General features: G+C 43.8%; 1 protein-coding gene across 1 annotated transcript; it reads left to right on the top strand.

Moving 5' to 3' along the window:
* The first annotated feature begins 94 nt into the window (after nt 1–94).
* On the top strand, nt 95–27,240 carry wdr12 (WD repeat domain 12). Its single transcript, XM_033023614.1, has 13 exons — nt 95–218; nt 5,901–5,995; nt 7,722–7,816; nt 8,725–8,831; nt 10,333–10,448; nt 13,462–13,616; nt 14,290–14,335; nt 15,272–15,357; nt 17,467–17,607; nt 18,380–18,485; nt 25,526–25,658; nt 25,997–26,069; nt 26,888–27,240. The coding sequence occupies exons 1-13, from the start codon at nt 151–153 to the stop codon at nt 26,963–26,965; spliced, it is 1,299 nt and encodes a 432-aa protein (XP_032879505.1). The 5' UTR covers nt 95–150; the 3' UTR covers nt 26,966–27,240.

The raw sequence follows: 27,240 nt of genomic DNA, 5'->3' as shown, positions 1-27,240 counted from the left end.
TTGTGCAGGAGGTAGCGCTGATACGGTCGCCCATCCCCCCCCCCCCCCCCGGCTCTTTGTCCGCTCGGCTCTTCGGGCGCTCGGTTCCGCTCGGCTCCGGCGCTACCACGTGCTGCCGTCGGGTCTGTGACGGAGTAGGAGGCTGTGCGCATGCGCCCAGTCGACCGGGACTCCGCCATGGCTCAGGTGCAAGCGCGTTTCCGCACGGACAGCAAGAGGTGAGGAGGCGCCGGCACTACACACCCCCCCCCCCCCCCCACCCCACACGTGTGCGCGCGCCCGGCCAACTGTGACCCCCCCCCCCACACGTGCGCGCGCCCAACTGTGGTCCCCACCACCCCCCCCCGCGCGACCAACCATCGAGCCCCCCCCCCCCCGCGCGACCAACCGCCCCGGCCTGCTCCCCCTCCCCCCCCTGTCCGCCGCTCCTGGACCCGCACCCGGCTCCCCGCTCCCCCCCCCGCCCGCACATTGACCGCCGCTCCTGGACCCGGGCCACCTGGCAACAGCTCCCCGCCGAACCAAGCACATTGCCCGGCCCTGGTCTCCCCGAGTTACCCCGCCACCCACCTTTGTCGGCGGCGACTGTGTGTGCACTGCCTGGGTGAATATAACTTCACTGTTACCCTGTACATGTGACAATACAGTCTCATTGAATCGCCCCGCCGGTGAATTGGGGGTCGGTGCCAGTGTACATTTGGACAAGTCTGTTCCACCCAACCTGTAGAAAATGCTGGAGCAACTCAGCGGGACGGGGACGGGCAGCAACAGCATCTCTGGAGTGGGGAGAAGGGATGGGTGACGTTTTGGGTCCAGTCCCTACTTCAGACTGAGTCAATTTGAATAAGTCTGACCCTAAACATCACCCATTCCTTCTCTCCAGAGATGCTGCCTGTCCCGCTGAGTTACTCTGGCAATTTGTGTCTTTGGTTTAAACCAGCATCTGCAGTGCCTTCCTACACTATTGAAAGACATAATTAAGGGGAGGGGGGGTGTGGGTGGGGGTGTGTGTGTCTTGTCTGTCCTGGAACTTGAAGCAAGTGAAAGGAGTCAAATGTATAGGAAAGGTTTTGTGGGATATGGGCCAAATACAGGTAGGTGGGACCAGCCTAGTTAGCCCATCTTTGTCAGCATCATGGGCAGCTTGGGTCAAAGGGTTTGTTTCCATGCTGTATTACTATGAATAGAGAAGTTACTGAGGGTAAGGACAAGTTCCTCCGGCACATGAAAGTGTCAGTAGAGGAAAACTGTGATTGGGTCTCTGTTTAAGGGAGAACTGAAGGGGCCTGAGACCTTCCTGGTGGGGCAAAGGGATGGATGTCCATGATAAAGATGAGGCAATGGGTTTCTTGGAAATGAAAGTTGTTGAAGGGCATGTGAAGTGTTTCAGATGTCTTTTGGATGGGACTGGACAAGGAGGTGAGGGGGGCCGGGATGGAATAAAGGTATTAGATGATGAATTCTCTGGAGCAGGAGCAAGCAAATTCGATTGGTCTGTCAGGGCAGTCCTGACAAGGCTGTTGATGTCTTAACAACAGCAGAGAGAGCTAAAGTTAAACTTGGTTTCATTTTTTAAATTCTTCCTACTTGGTGATATTAAAATCCTGAAACTTATTTATTTGTACTTTGATAATTCCATGAAATACTTCACCAGAAGAGGAAAAGTCTCATCAGTCCAATTATGTCTCTGCTTTTAGTTTTCAGTACAAACACCACCATTTCTGGAAGTGAATTCCAGATATCAACAACTTTGTCTAAGAACATATTTTGCCTCAAATCCTGTTTCAAACGCCTTCACATCTCGTCTTAAACCATGTACATTGAAAATAATTCTCACTATCCACTCTATAGTTCCTCTCATTTTATATGCCTCCATCAGGTCACCTCCTTTGCTCTGGCGAAAACAAATCCAGTCTATCCATTCTCTCCCCGCAACTAAAGTCCTCAAAAGTCGGGCAATTTCCTCTATGGTTTTTTTTTTTAGCACATTCACATCCTTCCTATAGTGTGGTGACGTGAACTGCACACATTACTCCAAATGGTTTTGAATCACTATTTTGTTAAGCTACAATATAACGTCTCAACTTGAACTATTAAGGCAAACATAGACACAAAATATAACCATATAACAATTACAGCACGGAAACAGGCCATCTCGACCCTTCTAGTCCGTGCCGAACACGTATTCTCCCCTAGTCCCATATACCTGCGCTCAGACCATAACCCTCCCACTCATGTTACCCCTAAACTTCAGTCCCTTAATTCTCAAGTCATGTCCCCTTGTTTGAAACTTCCCTACTCTCAGTGGGAAAAGCTTATCCACGCCAACTCTGTCTATCCCTCTCATCATTTTAAAGACCTCTATCAAGTCCCCCCTTAACCTTCTGCGCTCCAAAGAATAAAGCCCTAACTTATTCAACCTTTCTCTGTAACTTAGTTGCTGAAACCCAGGCAACATTCTAGTAAATCTCCTCTGTACTCTCTCTATTTTGTTGACATCCTTCCTATAATTAGGCGACCACAATTGTACACCATACTCCAGAATTGGCCTCACCAATGCCTTGTACAATTTTAACATTACATCCCAACTTCTATACTCAATGCTCTGATTTATAAAGGCCAGCACACCAAAAGCTTTCTTTACCACCCTATCTACATGAGATTCCACTTTCAGGGAACTGTGCACAGTTATTCCCAGATCCCTCTGTTCACCTGCATTCATCAATTCCCTACCATTTACCATGTACGTCCTATTTTGATTTGTCCTGCCAAGATGTAGCACCTCACACTTATCAGCATTAAACTCCATCTGCCATCTTTCAGCCCACTCTTCCAACTGGCATAAATCTCTCTGTAGACATTGAAAATCTACTTCATTATCCACAACCCCACCTATCTTAGTATCATCTGCATACTTACTAATCCAATTTACCACACCATCATCCAGATCATTGATGTACATGACAAACAACAGTGGACCCAACACAGATCCCTGTGTCACCCCACTAGTCACTGGCCTCCAACCTGACAAACAACCATCCACCATTACTCTCTGGCATCTCCCATTCAGCCACTGTTGAATCCATCTTGCTACTCCACCATTATTACCCAACCATTGAACCTTCTTAACCAACCTTCCATGAGGAACCTTGTCAAAGGCCTTACTGAGGTCCATATATACAACATCCACTGCTTTACCCTCATCAATTTCCCGAGTAACCTCTTCAAAAAATTCAAGAATATTGGTCAAACATGACCTTCCAGGCACAAATCCATGTTAACTGTTCCTAATCAGACCCTGTTTATCCAGATGCTTATATATATTATCTCTAAGTATCCTTTCCATTAATTTGCCCACCACTGACGTCAAACTAACAGGTCTATAATTGCTAGGTTTACTCTTAGACCCCTTTTTAAACAATGGAACAACATGCGCAGTACGCCAATCCTCCGGCACTATTCCCGTTTCTAATGACATTTGAAATATTTCTGTCATAGCCCCTGCTATTTCTACACTAACTTCCTTCAATGTCCTAGGGAATATCCTGTCCGGACCTGGAGACTTATCCACTTTTATATTTCTCAAAAGTGTCAGTACTTCCTCTTCTTTGAATCTCATAGTTTCCATAGCTACTCTACTTGTTTCCCTTACCTCACATAATTCAATATCCTTCTCCTTGGTGAATACCGAAGAAAATAAATTGTTCAATATCTCCCCCATCTCTTTTGGCTCTGCAGATAGCTGTCCACTCTGACTCTCTAATGGACCAATTTTATCCCTCGTTATCCTTTTGCTATTAATATAGCTGTAGAAACCCTTTGGATTTACTTTCACCTTACTTGCCAAAGCAACCTCATATCTTCTTTTAGCTTTTCTAATTTATTTCTTAAGATTCTTTTTACATTCTTTATACTCCTCAAGCACCACATTTACTCCATGCTGCCTATAATTATTGTAGATCTCTCTCTTTTTCCGAACCAAGTGTCCAATTTCCTTTGAAAACCATGGCTCTTTCCAATTTTTACTATTTCCTTTCAACCGAACAGGGACATAAAGATTCTGTACTCTTAAAATTTCACCTTTAAATGTCCTCCATTTCTCTTCCACATCTTTCCCATAAAACAAAATGTCCCAATTTACTCCTTTTAAATCCTTTCGCATCTCCTCAGTTAGCCTTTCTCCAATCAAAAATCTCAACCCTAGGTCCAGTTCTGACCCTCTCCATAATTATATTGAAACTAATGGTATTGTGATCACTGGTCCCGAACTGTTCCCCAACGCATACCTCTGCCACCTGACCCATCTCATTTCCTAACAGGCGGTCCAGCACCGCCCCTTCTCTAGTAGGTACTTCTATGTATTGCTGCAAAAAACTATCCTGCACACATTTTACAAACTCCAACCCATCCAGCCCATTTACAGAATGTGTTTCCCAGTCTATGTGTGGAAAATTGAAATCTCCCACAATCAATACCTTGTGCTTACTACTAATATCTGCAATCTCCTTACATATTTGCTCTTCCAATTCTCGCCCCCCATTTGGCGGTCTATAATACACCCCTGTAAGTGTTGCTACCCCTTTCCCATTTCTCAGTTCCATCCAAATAGCCTCCCTAGACGAGCCCTCTAATCTATCCTGCCAAAGCACTGCTGTAATATCTCCCCTGATAAGCAATGCAACACCTCCACCTCTTGCCCCTCCAATTCTATCACACCTGAAGCAACGAAATCCTGGAATATTTAGTTTCCAATCACAGCCCTCCTGCAACCATGTTTCACTGATCGCCACAACATCATACTTCCAGGTGTCAATCCAGGCTCTAAGTTCATCCACCTTTCTTACAATGCTCCTAGCATTAAAATATACACATTTAAGAAACCCACCCTCTCTTATTCTCTGTTTATTGTCTTTTTCTTCTCTCTCCCCTACATTTTGGGTCAGAGTGCTACCATTCTCTGCCTCCTGCCTCACACACTGACTGCTCGCTTTCCCAATTTGAGTCCCTCCCTCCAACCATACTAGTTTAAAGTCTCCCCAGTAGCCTTTGCAAATCTCCCCGCCAGGATATTGGTCCCCCTCGAGTTCAAGTGCAACCCGTCCTTTCTGTACAGGTCACACCTTCCCCTAAAGAGGTCCCAATGATCCAGAAACTTGAATCCATACCCACTGCACCAGTCCCTCATCCACTCATTTATCGTCCACCTCGCTCCATTCCTACTCTCACTGTCGCGTGGCACAGGCAGTAATCCTGAGATTGTTACCTTTGCAGTCCTTCTCCTTAACTCTCTACCTAACTCCCTAAATTCTTCTTTCAGGACCTCTTCTCTTTTTTTACCTATGTCGTTGGTACCTATATGTACCACAACCTCAGGCTACTCTCCCTCCCATTTCAGGATTTCTTGGACCCGTTCAGACACATCCCTGACCCTGGCACCAGAGAGGCAAACTACCATCCGGGTCTCCTGTCTGCGTCAGAATCGCCTATCGGACCCCCTGACTATAGAGTCCCCTATTACAATTGCCCTCCTCTTCTTTTCCTTACCCTTCTGAGCAACAGGACCGGTCTTTGTGCCAGAGGCCCGGCCGCTGTCGCTGCCCCCAGGTATGCTGCCTGTGCCACGCGACAGTGAGAGTAGGAATGGAGCGAGGTGGACGATAAATGCTGGGGTAACTCACAGGCAGCATTTCCTGAAAGAAGGAATGGGTGAATTTTCAGGTCAAGACCCTTCTTCAGACATATACTACTTCCTGTCTTTCTGCATTAACACTGGGGAACTCTGTAATTGAACCCCAGGCTCCTATTGTTCATCATTTTTTTTTCACAATTCTGTATGTTCTTGCTTTGAGGACCAAAATGCGAAAGAGTTTAACAGTAAAAGATGTGATTTTCTGTTACAGATATGAAATAGATGACATACCATTCTCTGTGCCAGCTGTATCTGAAGTTATTGATCTCAGTAAAATTATTAATAAATTACTGGAAACTAAACATGGTGAGTTTAATCTGTATGCAAATTTTGGGTGTTCTGGCATCCTGCTCTTGTTGAGATTAGCTTGATTCATTATTTCAAACAAAAAACAATACTGGAAGCACTTGGCAAAAATCCCTTGCTCAGAAGTACAAAATGGGGACAAAGTTGTAGAGAGAATAGAGGAAATATCTGTGATAAGGTGCATATCTAAGTTGTCAAAGCAATAATTACTTTAAGAACCTACCTTTGAAACAAATATGATGGAGACATAATTTGAAACATGACAAATTTACAGTCACATCTGTGGGGGAAGAAAGGGGGTTTCCCTGAAATTGTCAAAGTTTATATCAAGTCCCATTCAGAAGGGGAGGTGCTGTTGCTTGAGCTTGTACAGGGCATCCTTGGAGCAAATGGGAGGTCAAAGACAAAAGTCAGAGTGGGACGGGGAATTTAAACTACAGGTCCTGGAAGCTCAGGGTCACCCTTAACATCTGAATGGAAATATTCTGCAAGCGTTCAAGCAAAATTGAGTTTATTGTCATATGCACAAGCACGGTGGCGTGCTGGTTCAACAGAAATCTTGCTTGCAACAGCATTACCAGCGCATAGGTCAGACAACACAAATTATACATAGATAGAAAAAAAAACAAGTCTGTGGTAGTGCTAGTGGTAGACTGTTCTTGAAGTAGGTGTGCTGTTCTTGAAGTAGGAGTAGGTTGTGCAGGTTGGTTCAAGAATCGTTTAGTTGGAGGAAAGTAGCTGTTCCTGAACTAGGTGGAGTGGAACTTCAGACTTCTGTATTTCCTGTCTGATGGTAGCAGTGAAAAGATGGCAAAGTCTAGGTAGTGGGAATCCTTGATAATAGATGCTGCCTTTTTGAAGCAGTGCCTGATGTCGACATTTTGGAGGGGATGGCTGTGCATGTGAGGGACCAGGCTGAGTTCACCACTCTCTGCAGATTCTTGTGTTCCCGTGTGTTAGAATTGCCCTTCCAAACTATGAGGCAAACAGTCAGGATTGTTCTAGAGTAGATCTGTAAATGTTTGTTTGAGTATTCGGATATACACCAAATCTCTTTACATTTCTAAGAAAATAGGGGTGCATGTCGTGCCTTCTTCGTGATTCCATTCGTGTGTGACAGGTTATACAAGATATTAATGCCCAGGAATTCGAAATTGCTATTTCTCCACTGATCCGCCAATTAAAACAAGCATGTGGCCTCCTGACTTCCCTGATTGTTCTTTGGTCTTGTAGACATAGAGTGTGAGATTGTAGTTGCAACACCACTCAACTAGGTGTTCTTTCTCTCCTATACATTGACTCATCACTGGTGATATCGTCAACCACGGTGGTGTCATCTGTGAATTTATAGATGACATTGGAGTTTTGCTTAGCCACAAAGTCATGCCTGCAAAGAGGGTAGAGCATGGAGCCTTGAAGTGCACCTGGGTTGAGGGTCAGTCTTTCTCTATGAAATAAGTATTCTGGATCTACATTCTGTCTGGATTTGCATCCAACATTGTATTGTGGAACATGCAGGCCCTTGTAATGGGACAATTCAGAGGATGTAGCTAATGATGAAAGTGGCCTGATATTGAAATGGGGCCAGCTAATTTTCTAAGATTTCAATGATGAATAGTTTGTAATTTCTGGAGAGTAGTACTGGCGTTAGGAATGGTGAGGAAGAGTTAGTGTGCTTTGTGCTGGTATGTGTAACGTAAATTATCAGTCATTTCTTGTCTTGCAGTTAATCACAAGCATGCAGACTTTGATTTCCTCATCAAGGGCCAGTTCCTGCGGGTGCCACTGGGTAAGCACATGGAACTGGAGAACATTTCAACAGTAAGTCATCATAAAACATTCTACTCGAGTTTATTAATGCAGTAAACAGTATCTATAAAATTACAGGTCAACGGTATTTGACAAAATGGGGGTTTGAAAGATGTACTTGCTGTTCCCTGTTACAACTACATGAAGTATGGACATGGTATGCTTGCCTTCACTGTTCTGTGTATTGAGTATAAGAGTCAGGAAATCATAATGCATGTCCATAATGCTTTGGTTAGGCTGCATTTGGAGTATTACGTGCCATTTTGGTTAGCCCATTACAAGAATGATGTAGGGGATTTGGAGAGGGTGCTGATGCTGCCTGGATTAAGGGGTATTAACTATAAGGAGAGATTGGACAGTTTTGACACACTTTGATAGTTTTCTCCAGAAGACCAGAGATTGAGGGGAGAGCTGATAGATATGTTGGGCAGTCAGAACCCTTTTCCCAGGGTAGAAATGTCAAATTCTAGGGGGCATAGTTTTAAGATGAGAGGGGAAAAGTTTAAAGGAGATGTGCAGTGCAAGTTTTATTTTGCACAGGGTGGGGAGGGAGGGCCTGGGACGAGCTGTCAAGGTCGAGGCAGGTGCGAGTGGCATTTAATGGCCGTTTATCTTGTTATCATGTTCAGCACAAATATTGTGGGCCGACATATCTATGTACATTTGTTCATTCCTACAATCAGCAGATTTAGTTTAATTCACTTTTAGTAGTTATTCTTTCCTATCAGTCTTATGTGCATTTGATGCCATTCATTACAATACAATGGGGCTACAGTTTTCATACCAAGTCATTTTTGTGTAAATTCTGACTATTTGTTAGGAAGATAATCTGTTTGTTACATGTGGACAGCTTGTATGATTTTTCATATTTTCCGTGAAGAAATTGAGGATAAGAATGCTGATGCTTTTTTCCCCACTAGGAAGAAGTGGTTGAGATTGAATATGTAGAACGATACAATGCTCCACAGCCAGAAGAGTGTGTGTTCCATGATGACTGGATCAGTGCTGTGGAAGCACAAGGTGAATGGTAAGAACAGATTAAAACTGTTTGGCATTAAGATCCCTGGTAGAAAACTGGGCTAATAATTTAAACAACTTAAAAAAATTAAAGCTAGAGGCAGCAATCCCACAAACATTTAAATTTATGTCGAGCAGCTTGGCAGTTTATCCTTTTAATCAAATATTGTGAAATAATTGATCATAGTTTAGTGTGTCTCATGCAATGATTGGTTTAATTCTTCACTCCTAATATAATCAGTGCACATAAACGCAATAATAGAAAAATTGCTTCCTTTATAAAATGTAAATTGATAGATGCCAATTGGATTATTTTGGGATTAGTAATGATTCTGTACTTTTTAATTATTACCTTTCTGCCTTGCAATGTCGGAATGTACATATAAAATGTAGGAAATTTTAGCCTGTTGATTTCATTACAGGATTCGACTTCTTGAATGTTTCCTTGGGATTAAGGATGACATCTGGCTTTCACTGAGTTGCCTGGGCATGATTTATTTTGAAATGTTATAGCAATTACCTTCAGCTATTGAGCATCTTGACAATGTGAGTTCTTAGTCCAATGGCAATGTGGTCCGAGAAGAAGCGCAGCTGTACAGACATAACATGCACGCGTATGCACAAACATGCACACTTTGTCCACCCACTCACAATGAACACCCACAATCATACATTCTCGCACACACTTTTCCTCACCCTCCTTACCCTGATCCCTCCCACATCCCTTCCTCGCCATGATCCCCTCATCCTGATCCCTTCTCTCAGTTTCCTTTTGACGGTTTCCCCATCCAATTCAGTTCTCCCTTTGCTCACTATCTTTATTACTAGACCATTCTCCTGGATTTCTCGAGCCATTCTGCACTTCTGCTCCCTGATCTGCTTATCCTCTCTGCGACTTAGGCCACCAGTTTCTTGTCCACTTAAAGAATTGCTCCCCAACTGAGTTTCTTGAAGCCTCTGGCTTGCTCTGAACCTGTAGACCACTCCAGAAAAGACCTCACGTGATCTTTATCTGCAATTCTAGTGCTGCCAGATTTTGGCAGCTTGCGGTCTCCTCAACCTTGGTGTATTATTTTCCATCGGATTGGAATGGATTTATCTTACAGGACCGGGAGATTCTCATGACATCCATATTTAGCCTGCAGAAACTAGGTTCAAAAAGTTCAGAATCAAGGTCCGGCCTCTATTCAAGCAGAGCTGAATAGAGGCCGAAAAGGCTGGGAACTACAGGCCAGTGAGCTTAACATCTGTAGTAGGAAAGTTACTGGAAAGTATTCTGAGCGATAAGTTATATGTGCATTTAGATGGACAAGGGGCAATAGTTTATTTTAAATAGGTTGAGTAAATATGAAAGTCCTTTGTTTATATTAGCATCTCAGTTATGTTTATAATTTTTTGCAACTCATATTTGCTAATGAGTTCTTGGAGCTAGTTTCTTCATCAGTTCCTTGTCTACTTGGAATGCAGCAGTAATATTTAAAATGTGACACAGTTAACTTGTATTCCCCCAGGATTCTTACAGGTTCCTTTGATAAAACGGCTCGTATCTGGACAATAGACGGCCGACCACTTGCAGCTCTTTCTGGACATACTGAAGTTGTCAAAGATGTTGCATGGATTAGGAAAAGTGAGTTTTTGATCACCTTGTCACAGCAGTTATATCTAAGTTCTGTCCATATGCCTGTATTTCAGAATTTGAATTTGCAGACAATAAAACACTCCTGGCTTGACTCTTGGAATTGATTTAAAAAAATTGTTAAGTCAGTCCAATTGGTTAATATAACAGACTGTAGTTCTGTGCTTGCACAATTTCTTAATGTCACCTCTTGTCTTTTGTTGATTCTCAGTCAGCAGCATCCTTAAGATCCGACCTTCATACCCACATGCCCAGGAAGTACAGGCTTGACATTTGAGCAGCCTAATTTCCTGTGGTTTTAATTACATAATATAATGGGGATTTTATTTTATTTATTATGCCATTGAAGCCATTATGTTTGGTTAGATTCTCTATAATGTTTGAGATCGGTGAAGTACGCTGACAACAATAGATACTTTGAAAGTCAGGTCTGTAATGTGTCACCTTCACGAACTTGTCATTTGTAATTTTAGCGCACCATAGATACATAGAAATAGAAATTAGGTGCAGGAGTAGGCCATTCGGTCCTTCGAGCCTGCACCGCCATTCAATGTGATCATGGCTGATCATCCAACTCAGTATCCCGTACCTGCCTTCTCTCCATACCCCCTGATCCCTTTAGCCACAAGGGCCACATCTAACTCCCTCTTAAATATAGCCAATGAACTGGCCTCAACTACCCTCTGTGGCAGAGAGTTCCAGAGATTCACCACTCTCTGTGTGAAAAATGTTTTTCTCATCTCGATCTTAAAGAATAGCCTGCTCTCTCGTTGGTTCCTCTACATGTTGGTTTAGAAAACTATCCCGCATACATTCTAAGAAATCCTCTTCCTCAGAACCCCTGCCAATTTGATTCACCCAATCTATATGTAGATTGAAGTCACCCATTATAACTGTTTTACCTTTGTTGCACGCATTTCTTATTTCCTGTTTGATGCCATCCCCAACTTCACTACTACTGTTAGGTGGCCTGTACACAACACCCACTAGCGTTTTCTGCCCCTTAGTGTTTCGCAGCTCTACCCATACCGATTCCACATCCTCCAAGCTAATGTCCTTCCTTTCCATTGCGTTAATCTCCTCTCTAACCAGCAACGCTACCCCACCTCCTTTTCCTTTCTGTCTATCCCTCCTGAATATTGAATATCCCTGGATGTTCAGCTCCCAGCCTTGGTCACCCTGGAGCCATGTCTCCGTGATCCCAACTATATCATAATCATTAGTAGCTATCTGCACATTCAACTCATCCACCTTATTACGAATGCTACTTGCATTGAGACACAAAGCCTTCAGGCTTGATTTTACAACGCTCTTACCCCTTTTACAATTATGTTGAAAAGTGGCCCTTTTTGATTTTTGCCCTGGATTTGTCTGCCTGTCACTTTTACTTTTCACCTTGCTACCTATTGCTTCCACCCTCATTTTACACCCCTCTGTCTCTCTGCTCACCCATTTAAGAACCCCACCACCTCTTATTCTCTGTTTATTATTGTTTTCTTCTTTCCCCCCTACATGTTGGGTCTGAGTGCTTTCCTTCTCTGCCTCCTGCCTCACACACTGTCTACTAGCTTTCTCTATTTGAGTCCCTCCCCCCAACCGTTCTAGTTTAAAGTCTCCCCAGTAGCCTTTGCAAATCTCCCCGCCAGGATATTGGTCCCCCTCGGGTTCAAGTGCAACCCATCCTTTTTGTACAGGTCGCACCTTCCACAAAAGAGGTCCCAATGATCCAGAAATTTGAATCCCTGCCCTCTGCACCAGTCCTTCAGCCATGCATTTATCCTCCACCTCGCTCCATTCCTACTCTCACTGTCGCGTGGCACAGGCAGTAATCCCGAGATTGTTACCTTTGCGGTACTTCTCTTTAACTCCCTTCCTAACTCCCTAAATTCTCCTTTCAGGACCTCGTCTCTTTTTCTACCTATGTCATTGGTACCTATATGCACCACGACCTCGGGCTCCTCTCCCTCCCATTTCAGGATATCTTGGACCAATTTAGTTACTTTCTTCCTTTGCCTGATTTCTTGTGAAAACAAGATATCAGTGCGAAGGTGGCTTTGTGTATTATTCCAGAAACAAATGGATTAACAGAAATCTTTTAAAATGTGAAGAAATGTTGCAGGACGCTTAAGTATCTTGGATGAAAAAATGTAATTAATTTTCCTACCAGAATTGGGGAAAGTTGCCTATAATGAAATAGACTAAATTGGCCATCACTGATCGCCATACTGCTGACCTGGTGTGGGAATGAGAGTTGGGGTATTCTAGGCCTCTTCAAATGCTGCTGTAGGGACTGTGAGCCTACCATCCCCAAGTGAGGAAAAGCAAAAGTCTGAGACATGAGTGCAGAATCGGTAGATCATTTCACCAGAAGCCCAATGGTTCATGTTCAAATATAGGTTTATTAAAAACAAATCCAAATAATGCATTCTTAGATGAAAACAAGAAATGACCCATGACAAGTTTGTTACTCATTGGACAGATTGCGATATTCTTTTATTCTTCCATTCTACAACTATCATTTTTCTGACGGAAGAGGTCTTTAGATTGTGCTAATGTTGATTTCACCCTTGGAGCTGATCATTAGCTTAAATGAGTTGCTGCTTTATATGGAGTTTAAATTGGTTATTTTTGAGGCAAGCCCGTCGGGAGTCGCTTCTAATAGACACTCATTTAAATCATCTAGCAGCTCAGCCGAATGATTATTTGCTGTTTATGTGCTTCCTTTGTTTTAATCCGCAAGACCTAGTCAAAGATAAATGGTCTATTTTCCCTTTCCCTAATTAGACATATACTGTCAAAGTTCAACTGCTGTTATTTAGCTAAAGACCTAACAATGTAAGCAACAAGCAATACTGCAATATCACCCACTCTATCTTTTGCTGTTTCTTAAACTGCAGCATTCTCTAGAACAGAGATTCACACCCATATGCTCCATCATTCCTTGTTAATGTTCTTTAGCTTTCATGTGCAGTGTGTGATGTTTCATTGATTTAACTTCTGTTAGGTGTTCCCAGCAATTTGCTGCTCACTGCATCCCAGGACCAGAGTATTATTTTATGGGAATGGAATTGTGAAAATAACAAAGTGAAAGCATTGCACTCTTGTCGAGGACATGCAGCTAGTGTGGAATCGATTGCTGTGGACAACTCTAAAACCAAAGTGAGTTTATCTCTTGATATTTTCTGTTGAGATCTACAGGCTTTGATGGTTTTGATACTTTTGAGAGGTACTATCAAAGGCCTGGGAAATGGAGAGAGCTGATTTGCCAATAAAAATAGATACTGGTCTCAGGATGTGTTATTGGAGAAAAGGAACTAATGAAATCCTTCCTAAAAGGTAACAATATATATTATTTAGAGAAATGTGTAACCTATGGAGCTGCTGTGCCAGGACTCTTGTGCAATCTCATCGCACAGTCCATGACTGAGTTTGATGTTGGTTAGGCTAGGGTAAGCAGTGTGAGGACTAATTGTTAAGGAGTGGGGCTCAGAATTACCCTTGCAGGCATAGGCTGCATGGCCCCATTGTGTTGTCTGACCACCCCGATCCTCCTGTCTCTCGCATCACCTCCTGTGATGTGATGGATGCTACAGTCTCCCCTCTTTACTTGGCTGTCCAGCTATTCCCAGCCGAGAATCATCATTGAGCTTGTTACTGGAGAGAAATCACTGGGCAATTGTAGGCCTTTGATTTCTTCAACTAGACATATGGCGCTTTCATAGGCTTTCCTGATGTACTAAAAATTCTGCAGATAGCATGATTGTAGTATTTTTGTTAACCAGATTTTTATAGAGTATTTATTCCCCCATTTCATTTAATAATATTTTTTTAGTTTTGCAGTGGCTCCTGGGACAAGATGATAAAGATTTGGTCAACAGGTAATGGAGAATTGTGTCTGTTATTTTGAATTCATTTAAGTATTTGTCTACAAAGTATTCAACTCTTTAGGCCATCTACTATTATTTCTTTCTCTAACCAATCTTAGTATTTTGTATTCAAAAGGGAACTGCAGATGCTGGAATATCGAAGGTACACAAAATTGCTGGGGAAACTCAGCGGGTGCAGCAGCATCTATGGAGCGAAGGAAATAGGCGACGTTTCGGGCCGAAACGTCGCCTATTTCCTTCGCTCCATAGAAGCTGCTGCACCCGCTGAGTTTCCCCAGCAATTTTGTGTACCTTTGGTATTTTGTATGATACTTGTTGCTGGCAACAGTATTTCTTGAAAGTAATGCACATTTTGTACTGGATAGGGACATTGTATAATGATGAGACTCATGGATCTAAAGTTATTCAACTTTATTTTCTTTGTCAGAGAATTATATTGATTTATGACATAATTTGGCAGTATTACTGATTTTCCTGAAAATCTGATGTTGTTCAATACAGATGTATCTAACTACTCAAATGGAGCTCAAAGCCTTTGCGAGAATATGTATTTACAACACTTGCAGGTTGTTGTTTTTTTCCTTGGAGCCAAGAGAGCACTTGTTGGTAAATTGCTCATTGAGTTGTATTTGGAAAGCAGGGTAAGCACATCACAGGCTGGGCAATGTTCTATCTCCCTTCCATGTATCTTTAGGATCATGCATTGTATCCTAGCTGGGGGATGGATTGGCCACATTTCTGTGCCACCGGCAGTGATACTCAAATTTGCCGTTTTGTGTAATCCAAGGTGACATTGGTTTCTGCTGTTTCATTTTACAGATGCATAAAAAAAAATTAGTTTCTCGTGTGGTTGGTTTGGACAATAGAATTCCTTACTGTGCTGCAGCAATTTAAATTTCTCATTGCCATGGGTTTGGATTCTATTAGTTCCCAATGAGGTTGAAGAAATGACAGAGGAGTCAGAAAACAGACCGAGGAAGAAGCAGAAGACTGAACAGCTGGGATTAACAAGAGTAAGTTGTTGTTTTATGTGGTAACTTCGGGGGGGGGAGGGGGGGGGGATAAGTAAACCATCACATATATCCTTTTTTTTTTTTTTTAATCATTCAAGGGATGTGGGCTCTGCAGTTTGGGTCAGCTTTTAATTGCCCCTTATGCAGTTGCTCTTGAATAGATGGTGGTGAGCTGCCTTTTTTTCCTTCGATCTGCTTTGTAAAGGAGAATGCATTTTGTACTGTAAATTTGATGTAAATCTAGTCAGCAGCTCAGTGTCTCTTGGGGAGATGGGATGTGGAATTGTGGTGTGGGATACGGTGTACAAATCATTTTTGGGTGATGTGAAGAAATTCTGTTATTGATGAATGTTTGTAGCATGAAGCCGCAGTAATTTACAATTGGTGGACACCACTTGGAGTAGCCGGCGCTACTCTTTATCGTGCTCCTGGGTGGCAGGGCCAGAGACCAGCTGATTTATGCTGGTTGTTGAGAGTGCAGGAAGCTAGACTGGGTTAGTGGTGGGAATATCACAGACGGGTGTCTCCATAAAGCCATTCGTTTGTCGCACAACCTGTCCTACCTCAGACACTGCCGGATGTGCCTTGTGTGCTGCTTGTGCACACGAACCGCATGTGGCTCTCTGGATAGCTAGCCTTACTCTCCTAACTGGTGCTCTTGTTTGGGACGGCAAGACCAGCTTCTAGTCGTCATTGTGTTAGGAATGGACACCGAAGATTGACACAAAATGCTGGTGCAACTCAGCGAGACAGGCAGCATCTCTGGAGAGAAGGAATGGGTGACGTTTTGGGTTGAGAATGCCTGTTCTGCTGAGTTACTCCAGCATTTTGTGTCATTGTTGCTTTCACTGTAACTTCTTGTCAAAGTACGTTGGGCACCAGGTTAGCTGATAAATTAATAAGATTGGTAACTGATCTGATATAGTAGAAGTATCCAGTGGAAAAAGATCAGCGGCACTGTGGGCAAGCAGTTGGTTGTGTACTGACCCGAGACATTTTTTTAAAAGCTTATTTGCGAGAAATTAACCTGAGCGTTTGAACTTGGTTTAAAGATTATTTGGATGCAATGTGTAACCATGTTTAAATTTACGATTGAAGTGTTTGTATACTAATATTATACCTCCTGAATGCTAAAGATACATGATGCTTAGATTGTATGGTATTCAAATTAGTTTAATTGACTATTGTCTTTAGTTTCAACCTTAATTACGTGTTCCTGATTGCTGATTTCAACCTGCCTGACATGAACATTAGTGGTTGCTATAAGCTTTTGTACAGTACACAATGTAAGCAAGAAAAACTTAAGTGTGAGTGAGCAGAGTGTATGGGACTTGCAGTCATCATGATGAAGGGAGGAGGGTACCTGATTAAAATAAAGATCTTGCAAATGGAGAGTTAATTCGTAAAGATTTTGAGAATACAAGTCCAACTCAGAGCTGATTATGGAGCAAAAAAAAAATGTGGAGGAATTCAGCGGATCAGGGAAATGGATAGTCAGCATTTCTGGTCGGGACTCTTCATCTGGATTGAGAGAGGTGGGGAGCTAACCAGTATAAAATGGTGCCGAGGCAAATGATAGGTGGATCCAGGTGAGGAGGGGTGGATGGAGTCAAGTGTTGGAGAGGGAGGTGGAGATAACAACAGAGGCTGGGATGTGATCGGGGGAGGTAACTAGATGCTGCTGGTGATGGAATTTGGTGGGGAATGTAAGGTGGAGTAGGGACCAAATTAAAGGTGGAGTGGGCAGATGGAAAGTATGGGGACTGGATAGAAGGTGTGTAGAAGATGTACTAGGAGGGAACAGGTTGCCTGTAATAAGATAATTCAATGATCATGCTGTTGGGTGCTGTTCCTCTAGTTTGCATTGAGCCTCAGCATGGCAGTGGATGAAATCAAGGACAAATATGCTGGAATGGGAAGTGGAATTGAAATAGCTTGAATCTGGGAGCTCCCTGTGGCCATGGCAGACTGAGTGCAGGTGCTTAGCATAGCAGTCCTCTAATCTGTGTCTGGTCTCACTGATGTAGAAGAGGTCCCATTGAGAGCACCGAATGCAGTAGACAAGATTGGAGATTATTGATATGTTAACTTACATATTGTCTTTCATAGACCCCGATGATGACACTGTCTGGTCACAATGAGGCAGTTTCTTCAGTTCTGTGGTCTGATACGGAGGAACTGTGTAGTGCATCGTGGGATCACACCATAAAGATATGGGATGTGGAAACTGGAGCTCCAAAGTGTACTCTGGTGAGTTAATAGCATTTATGCTGCAGTTTAAATTCTGGAATTATATTTTGTGTCGACCAGAATAGAATTAATATTCTATTAACAGTATAAGAATTTGGAAAGAGAACTATTACTTCAGTGTCTGTAGCCCATATTCCAGTTTCTTTTTGATTTATTATGCTTGCATATATATGTCCCTGCTCAGATTAGAGGACTTCCATTGTTTCCTGCCTGTTTCCGTTGAGAAATGGAACAAATCTTTCTCTGTGCTATTGATCCAGTGCTGAATTACTGCAGAGTAAGACCTTTGGTAGAGTTACCAATTTAAAAATTAGGACAGACTTTAAGAAGTTTCCAGTAGAGTTAATCATATATGCTGTATATGATTAAATCTACCAGTTTTGAATGTCTTGCTGTTCTTGACATGTCTTACTATATCTATATGTACAAAATAAAACTCTCCCATGCTTTTCCTTAAATGATGGTTAATATAACTCTTTTTCAACATCTTTTTGTAAACTAAGATGTGTTCTACATTAATGCAGAAGCCTGACAGGTTAGCTTATGTAAATGAGGTTGCATGTGTTTATGTTGTTAGTCTCTTTCACAGATATTATTTTGGATCATTTGTGGTTTAAAAAGCTTAAGGTTAACTTTTTTAACTGAAAAGCAAAATGACCAGATCATCTTGTGATGTATCTAAATAACATATGGTACTCTAAACATCTGTCTGATGAGATGTATTTTTTGCATGCTCTTTGAAATAGGATGTTTTCTTTTCTACTCTCTGCAGACTGGGAATAAAGTTTTCAATTGCATCTCTTACTCCACTCTATGCAAAAGGTTAGCATCAGGCAGCACGGACAGGCACATTAGGCTGTGGGACCCACGCTCAAAAGGTAATGTACGATGGGGTTTAACATATAAGATGCTACATATTTTACAATGTTTTCCTTGCCCTGAGGTTGAATGTAATTGTGGGTTATTCAGAAAGATAATGGAAACTTAGCTCTCAGATTGTATGCAACCTGTTTTATTGCAAAATAAGTTTGTGTTGTCACATCAGGATAACATTGAAGGTTGAGCAGTGCACAATCTAGTGAACAACATAACATTTTACGTGTGACGTTTTGGGTCGAGACCCTTCTTAAAACTAGGGGTAAGAGAAGAAGGGTTTCCCTAACCAGTCTGAAGAAGGGCCTTGACCCGAAAAATCACCCATTCCTTCTCTCCAGAGATGCTGTCTGTCCCGCTGAGTTACTCCAACTTTTTGTGTCTATCTTCGGTTTAAACCAGCAACTGCAGTTCCTTCCTACACATACAATTAAATGTACTATTTTTGTAGTCATTTGGATCACAATATGCAGGGTTCTGGGCCATGGACAGGAACAGATTAGTTATGGCAATTAAGTCAATCTCTGTTATTTCAAGGAGCAATCACTAATTGGCTGCAACAAGAATCTGGGAGCTATTACCACTCACTAGTTAAGCGTTTTGGGCTCATTACTAAACTCTGTCTAAAGCGCTATTGAAAGTGCAACCACATATTGCAGTATAATTTTTTTTGTACCGGAATTGTTAAATAAAATCTAATTATTTACTGGGTGCTTTTGACACATTTACTGAATAATCAGACAATAGACAATAGGTGCAGGAGTAGGCCACTCGGCGATTCAATGTGATCATGGCTGATCATCCCCAATCAGTACCCCGTTCCTGCCTTCTCCCCCTATCTCTGCTATCTTTACGAGCCCTATCTAGCTCTCTCTTGAAAGTATTCAGAGAACCGTCCTCCACAGACAGAGGCAGAGAATTCCACAGACTCACAACTCTCTGTGTGAAACAGTGTTTCCTCAGAAAATATTTACATTGCTCTAGGGACAATGCCTTTAAGGTGGGAATGGTGCGGATAAGATTTGAAGATATTGCCAGGACTCGAGGGCCTGAGCTATAGGAGGAGGGTGTACTTTATTCAATATTCAGTATTTACTTTAATGTCATTTTAACTGAGTACTTACATACGCAGATGAAACGAAAAAATTATTTCTCAATCAGTTCCCATCAGTGCAGTTAATAAAAAGAATAAATGCATATAGCTTTAAAAATTAAAATTACCATATCTAAAATAGGCCTAAAAATTGAAATAAAAACATTCAGACCGAACAGTGGCTTTGCTTTGACAGGTGTCTAGCTGTCAAAGTATGGGCGAGGTTAGATGTGTTGGTGTATGATGTATGTGGAGGGGACACAGTCCGTTAACCAGTCTTATTGCCTGTGGGAAGAAGCTGTGGAGCATCCTGCTGGTTCTGCAGCTGATGCTCCTGTACCTCTTCCCAGAGGCAGAATGGAGAAGATGTGGTGTGATGGATGATAGGGGTCCTTGATAATGGAGATGGCTCTGCGGATGCTCCGCTTCTGATAGATCTCCAACAGGAAAGGGAGTGGGGCACCAATGATCCTGCTGGCTGTCTTCACTATCCTGTTAAGTTGGTTTTGCTCATAAGCCTTGCAGCTTCCAAACCAGGAAGTGATGCCATAGGTCAATATACTCTCGATGGTGACCCTGTAGAAGGTCCTTAGATGAACAGTAGGGAGACTTGCTTTCCTTAGTCTCCGGAGAGGGTGGAGCCGCTGCTGAGCTCTTTTGATCACTGCTGTGGTGTTGGTCGTAGAGGTCAGGTCATCCGCCAGGTAAAGTCCCAAGAACTTCACACTGCTGACCCTCTCCACAGCAGCTCCATCAATATGCAGCGGTGTGATGGTGTTTTCCAGCCCTCCTGAAATCGATCACCATTTCCTTAGTCTTTTCCACGTTGAGGGTGAGATTGTGAGATCTGCACCACTCCGTAAGCAGCTCCACCTCCATCCTGTATGCCGACTCATTGTTGTCACTGATGAGACCCACCACTGTTGTGTCATCTGCGAACTTATTGATATAATTATTGCTGCGTCTGGCAGTACAGTCATGAGTAAGCAGACTGTACAGCATTCATTGGTATACTGGAGGCGATTTTGCAGATTTATAAAATCATGAGGGGAATAGATAGAGTGAATGTCTTTATCACAAGATAGGGGAATCTGAAACTAAGTTTAAGGTGAGGGGAAAGATTTAACAGGAACCTGAGGGGCAACTTTTTCACAGAGCGTGTTGAGTATATGGAATGAGCTGCCAGTGAAAATAAACGAGGTAACAAAACTTTTGAACAGGCACATGGATAGGAAAGGTTTAGAGGGATATGGACCAAACATGGGTAAAGGGACCAGCTTAAATGGGGCATCTTGATCACCATCGTCGAATTGGGCCAAAGGGCCTGTTTTCGTGCTGAATGACTCTGACTCTGATAGGACTGCTGACACCTACAGGATGTTAACTTTAGAGATACAGGCAGATTTGGCCTACTGTCCACACCGACCAGCGATCACTCTGGGACAATTTACAATTTTTCTATTGAAGCCAATTAACCTGTATATCTTTGGAGTGTGGGAGGAAACTGGAAAACCCACGCAGGTCACGGGGAGAATGTACAAACTGTACAGCGCCTGTAGTCAGGATCAAACCCGGGTCTCTGGCACTGTAAAGCAGCAGCTCTGCAACTGTGCTGCCATGGTTAAGCTGGGTTAAATGTTTACCATGCCAGGTCATTTCTGACGTGTTGTGTAAATGTTGCTGTAGGGAAGGATAAATCTGTTTGAGCAGTTTGGTGTTTATATTGGCTGTCGAAAATGTATAGATAGTTGGAAAACAAGATACAGGTGCACAACCTTTTATCCGAAAGCCTTGGGACCAGACACTTTTCGTAATTCAGAATTTGTCGGTCTTCGGAATGGAATTTTTTTTAGCGTAGATTTTAATGGCTGGCTCAGTGGTAGAGTGCTCGGCTCATATCCGCAAGGTCGCGAGTTTGCGCCTTGATCCCGGCAGTAAACTCGGTCGCGAGTTTGAGTCTTCAACGTCTTTTCTTGCAGAATAAATGTTTGTATGAAATGCAGTGTAGGAGAGGTGTACTGACTGTGTGGGCAGAACTTTGGAAGTGATTGCCCACCAGTCTAAAAAGCCGCTGTGTCTCCCTGTCCCTGGGATAGCAGGGGGCGATCAAACAGCACAATACCCCCCTCCCCCTCCAACTACAGAGGAATCCGCTCCCCAATGGGCCGCTACGGCGACAAGTGGCAGTATGCCCACAGCCCGAGCTGCGCCCCCTCATCCGCCACCCCAAGAACAAGACGTACCTTGCACACCATCAGCTTCTGCCCCTACGTGTTCCTCTGGAGTTGGAGCGGGGCTGGGCTGGAGTTGCTGCTGGCTGTGGGTCTCTGGGATCTCCGTGCTTGCAGTGGGCCTGGGGGTCGGTGTCCCGTTGCTCCTGATGTCTCCGGCCACCCCCCTGGACTGGAGCTGAGACTGGAAACTGTACCGCCCTTGCCCCCTCCCTCTGCAACTGCAAACAACCCCACTCTCCTGCAAGGGCGGTACGGTTCCCGGAGGATGGCAGGTGGCCGGAGACGTCAAGTCCAACAGGAACCCGCTCCCCGATGGGCTCCTACGACGCCCCGAGCTGCGCCCCGTCATCCGCAACCCAGGTTCCTCTGTAGTTGGAGCGGGGCTGGGCTGCTGTTGGCTGTGGGTCTCTGGGATCTCCGTGCTTGCAGTGGGCCTGGGGGTCGGTGTCCCGATGAGGGGGCGCAGCTCGGGGAACGGCTTCTGGTGGTCCTGACGTCTCCGGCCAGTTTGCAGTTTTCCTCTGGAGTTGGAACGGGGCTGGGCTGCTGCTGGCTGTGGGTCTCTGGGATCTCTGTGCTTGCGGTGGGCCTGGGGGTCGGTGTCCCGTTGGTCCTGACGTCTCCGGTGACAGTGCAAAGCCCCCGCGCCGGTGCAATGGGCGGGGAGCTGGAGAGGGGAGGGAAGGGGTCACACACATGTAGGTGGGGTGTAGGTGGGGTGAAACTGAAGGGAGCGACAATCTGCTGCTGCCTGCCCCGCTGAGTTAAAAAGTTCCCACGCAAGACTCACGATACACTGTGTATCGTGAGTCTACCGTGGGAACTTTTTAACTCAGCGGGCAGGCAGCAGCATATTGTCAATTATTAACCCTCCCGCGCAATATACCCTCACCTTCTCTTTTATGAATGGGGATTTAGTTCCCCTTTCTTCGAGGACCGACCGGAGGTTCCGCTGTCACCTCTGCGGGCCGCCCTCGGTGAACGTTTTCAAGGACCTTTCTTCAAGGACCGAAAAAATGGCCGCTATTCGGAGGTTTTCGTTATTTGGATCTTCGGATAAAAGGTTGTGCACCTGTAACAGATATTCAGGAGGTTGCAAAATGTAACAACTTGAGCAATCTTTGGAGGAAAGCTCAAGCAGATTGCACCTGTATTCTCCTGAGTTTGGATAAATGAGAGGGGATTGTATTGAAATATGCAAGAGAAGGGTTTCGGCCCGAAACGTTGCCTATTTCCTTCGCTCCATAGATGCTGCTGCACCCGCTGAGTTTCTCCAGCATTTTTGTCTACCTTTGATTTTGCAGCATCTGCAGTTCCTTCTTCAACACTGCAAGATTTATACTGGGTTTGAAAATATCAGTATTTTTTCCCTGTCTGCAGTTCCAGAACCAAATATGAGTTGCGTTCAAAATAAGTGATTAACCATTTGAAACCTTTTCAGCAAAAAATGAACTGCTGGAGCAATGCAGCGTAATACAGCATCTGTGGGGGAGGAATGGTTAATGCTTTGGGTTGGGACTGCAGCATGACCAGGTGATGCAGGATCTCCACTCGAAATGTTGTTAATTCTTTCCCTCCCTGTAGCTCGACAAGCTGACTTCCTCCAGCACTTTATTTTAGTCCCAGCATCTAAAGTCACTCGTTTCTTTAGAAACATGTTTACGCAGAGGGTAGTGAATCTTTTGATTCTTGATAACCAATCATATCTATCTCTATATATTGAAACTGTGTGTGTTTGTGGGTGCCAGATTCAGCCTTTGATTCCTTTGTCCGCCAGCACTCCGTCTTGAAACTCCGTCATTTTTTCCATGTCGCTAGCTCATTCACTTTTACATTCAATTATGCACTCAAAACATTTTTACTTTTTTATGTACCCATTTTTTAATAAAATCCACTCACTCATTTTGTCGCCTCCTGCTGGCCAGCGACCATAACGGCTGCTGATGCCCGCCTCTGCTCCAAAAACGCCGACATTTTTCCCTGCCGCTGGTGCCCGGCCCGGCACTGTCACAAGCCAAACATCGCATCTTCAACCGCTGCTTTTCCAGCAGCGGGAGAACAGCCAGCGTGACAGAGCCGGCATCTCAGAAGTGCTGAGGATGCGAGGCCTCACACTCTAACCGCCGCTTTCACTGACTTCATTCCACAGTGAGTTCAGTTCGGTAACAACCCCCCCCTCACGCCCCGTCTCCCTCCCTCCAGCAGCTAACCGCTCTTCCCCGTTCCTCCCTGCTGCTAACCGCTCCCCATTGCTTCGGGTTTCCCGAGAGCTGCCGGGAGTCAGGCCCTGTACCAGCGCGCTCTCTCTCTCCCCGCTTTTCGCAGCCCAATCACTCGCCCGGCTCCCTTCCCCCGTGTGTGTAAGTAAGTAAGTAAAATTTTATTTATATAGCACGTTTAAATCAACTTGCGTTAAAACCAAAGTGCTTTACATAGAGGAAATAATTAAGTTTCCGTACATCCATAGAAAAATTTAAAAAAAGAAAAATGACACAACACATTATAGAATTCAACATGAACGTCCCCCCACAGCAGAATCAAAATTTTCCACTGTGGGGAAAGGCATTAGAAAGTTCAGTCCTCTTCCTCTGTGATCACCCGAGGTCGGGGCCCCATTTGTGGCCTCTGCAGCCAGTCCGATGTTTTCAGGCCCTCTTGCTGGATGATGGAGCTCTGACGTTGGGTGAACACTCCCGGGGGATTGTTTATTGTCTGTGTGAGGCCACAGGCTCCCCCCCCCCTCAACCGCGCGTTGAGGGGACGGGACCCAGTGGGTCGCCTTTGGTCTAGTAATCTATACATTTCTGAATCTACTCAGCAACTAACTCTACAATCTTGGATATAGATGGATAGATTCTTAGTGCAAGAAAGGGAAGCTGAGACAAAATATCAGTTATAACCTTACTGAATGGCAGGGCAGCTGCTGTTATTCTTGTTATCCCTGGTACTACTACACCGAGGGCATGGATTCAAATATTTCTGGTTAATAGCACTTTGATCCTACCAGGCCCACCAAAATGAGCCTGGAGAAGGGTCTCGACCCGAAACATTACCCAGCTTTTTGTATCTATGCACCAAAGTGATTCTCTATGTAAAATGTGTAAGTGCGGCAAAGCTCTTTGTGGTAACCTTACTTGAAAGGGGTTAGTTATGTGAACCAGTGTTCAGGAAGGAACTGCAGATGCTGGAAAATCGAAGGTACACAAAATGCTGGAGAAATTCAGTGGGTGTAGCAGCATCTATGGAACGAAGGAAATAGGCAACTTTTCGGGCCGAAACCCTTCTTCAAACTGATGGGAGGTGCTCAGCACTTCAACTCCCCCTCCCATTCCCAATCCGACCTCTGTGTCCTGGGTCTCCTCCATTGCCAGAGTGAGCAACACCGGAAATTGGAGGAACAGCACCTCATATTCTGCTTGGGGAGTCTGCATCCTGCGGGCATGAACATTGAATTCTCCCAATTTTGTTAGCCTTTGCTGTCTCCTCCCCGTCATCAGCCCTCGGGCTGTCTCCTCCCATCCTCCAGCCCTCGGGCTCCTCCTCCTCCTTTTTCCTTCCTTCTCCCCGCCACCCCCTATCAGTTTGAAGAAGGGTTTCGGCCCAAAACGTTGCCTATTTCCTTCGTTCCATAGATGCTGCTACACCCGCTGAGTTTCTCCAGCATTTTTGTGTACCTTAGTTATGTGAACCTCTAGTTATTGTTTACACTCTCTTGCAGATGGATCTCTAGTTTCGCTGTCTCTAACTTCACACAATGGATGGGTAACAGCAGTCCAGTGGTCACCCATGAATGAATATCAGTTGATTTCGGGTTCCTTCGACAAGCTGGTCAAGCTCTGGGATACAAGAAGGTAACATGGGAATGTGTCTGTTTGAGTGGGATGGAAATACACAGCTGCTAATTAGCACAGCAAAATCACCATTATTCTCATTATACTATTAATAATAAAACAGCACTTTGTAAATTATCTACTGCAAAGTGCTTTATCTTAATGTCTTATGTTTACAGTCCTCATGGGGGCTTGCTGCAGTTCTGTTTTGCCGCCCAACCCTATCCTCCTTCATCCAGCCATTGCTAACCAAGTGTCCCCATTATCAATTAGGCTGGCTACACACAAATAATCTTCTGGGTTAGACAAGTTTCCATTATGCTTAAACTTGCTCACACCTTATCTCTTTTCTGTTTTAGTTGCAAGGCTCCGTTATATGATATGGATGCACATGAAGATAGAGTACTTTGTGTGGACTGGACCGAGATGGGGGTAAGTTTGCTATGAGGTTGAAGTGCTGATGCTGCAGCATTTATGATTTCCACCTTGTAATACTCTACAGTTTCTGAGGCAGTGGAGCAAAACTTGAACAGTTATAATTTGTTGTTATTATTAGGTATCTTACGTTAGGAAGTGCTAAATGGCAATGCATTAGTCACTATTGGCATGTAGTGTTTACTGAAGTGTGACCTAAGAAATGCACACAATGAATAAGCTCATAAAAAGATGTCGTGCAAAATGGAGATGTTTGGTTGAAATAATGGGTGGTGCAGAAAAAGATCAGTCCCTTTTTCTTTATGCCCATATCCCACTTAGGAAACCTGAACGGAAACCTCTGGAGACTTTGCGCCCCGCCCAAGGTTTCCGTGTGGTTCCCGGAGGTTTTTGTCAGTCTCCCTACCTGCTTCCACTACCTGCAACCTCCGGGAACCGCACGGAAACCTTGGGTGGGGCGCAAAGTCTCCAGAGGTTTCCTAAGTGGGACAGGGGCATTACTCTTGTGAGACATCTAGTCAGATGTCACTTTGTGTTGAGAGAAATCCAAATAGAGGATTGTGAAACTTGTTTGCACTTGGAGATTTAGGAAATTAGATGCAGATTCTAATTGGTCATTAAAGATTTTAAGAAACGGTTTTGGACGAAACAACATCGAAAAAATATATTTCCCATCTGGCACCAGCATTACACTCTTTGATTCTCTTGTACTAATGCTGAAAAGTTAACTGATATACATAGTTATCTTTCTGTTCAATCTTCACAAGCCAAACTTGGAGTGAAAAGACTAAACCACTTTTTCTATTTTTTCTCAGTTGCTGTTAAGTGGCGGAGCAGACAACAAATTATTCATGTTCAGATATCAGACACCCACCACTGGAGATGGTGCATGAGAATAGGAAAACAAAAGAAGCCAGAACACCATCTGTGGAGACCATAGGATTACTGCAATACTACTTCATTTCTCTTAAAGCAGCTTACAACAAATTGAATAAGATCCGTTTGTGTGCCATGACTGGCCTGTCCTGTTTTCTGTATGACCAACCATGTTAAGGACATTTGAGAAATTGCAGTTGGACTAATGGCAAGGGTTATTGCCAGAGGTGAAAGGAATTCACCCAAGCTGTGGTTTTTCATTCATCTTCAATAAATGTACACCTATATTTTA

Source organism: Amblyraja radiata, chromosome 7 (assembly GCF_010909765.2).
Source record: "Amblyraja radiata isolate CabotCenter1 chromosome 7, sAmbRad1.1.pri, whole genome shotgun sequence".
NCBI lineage: Eukaryota > Metazoa > Chordata > Chondrichthyes > Rajiformes > Rajidae > Amblyraja > Amblyraja radiata.
Note: the sequence above shows the minus strand (reverse complement) of the source record. Positions and strands in the feature narration are given on the sequence as shown.

Excerpts from the sequence above, each read along its gene's own strand:
- wdr12 (XM_033023614.1), top strand. The coding sequence starts at position 151 with ATGCGCCCAGTCGACCGGGACTCCGCCATGGCTCAGGTGCAAGCGCGT. Across the intron at positions 17,608-18,379 it reads GAGCTCCAAAGTGTACTCTG|ACTGGGAATAAAGTTTTCAA; the intron begins GTGAGTTAATAG and ends TACTCTCTGCAG. Across the intron at positions 18,486-25,525 it reads GTGGGACCCACGCTCAAAAG|ATGGATCTCTAGTTTCGCTG; the intron begins GTAATGTACGAT and ends ACTCTCTTGCAG.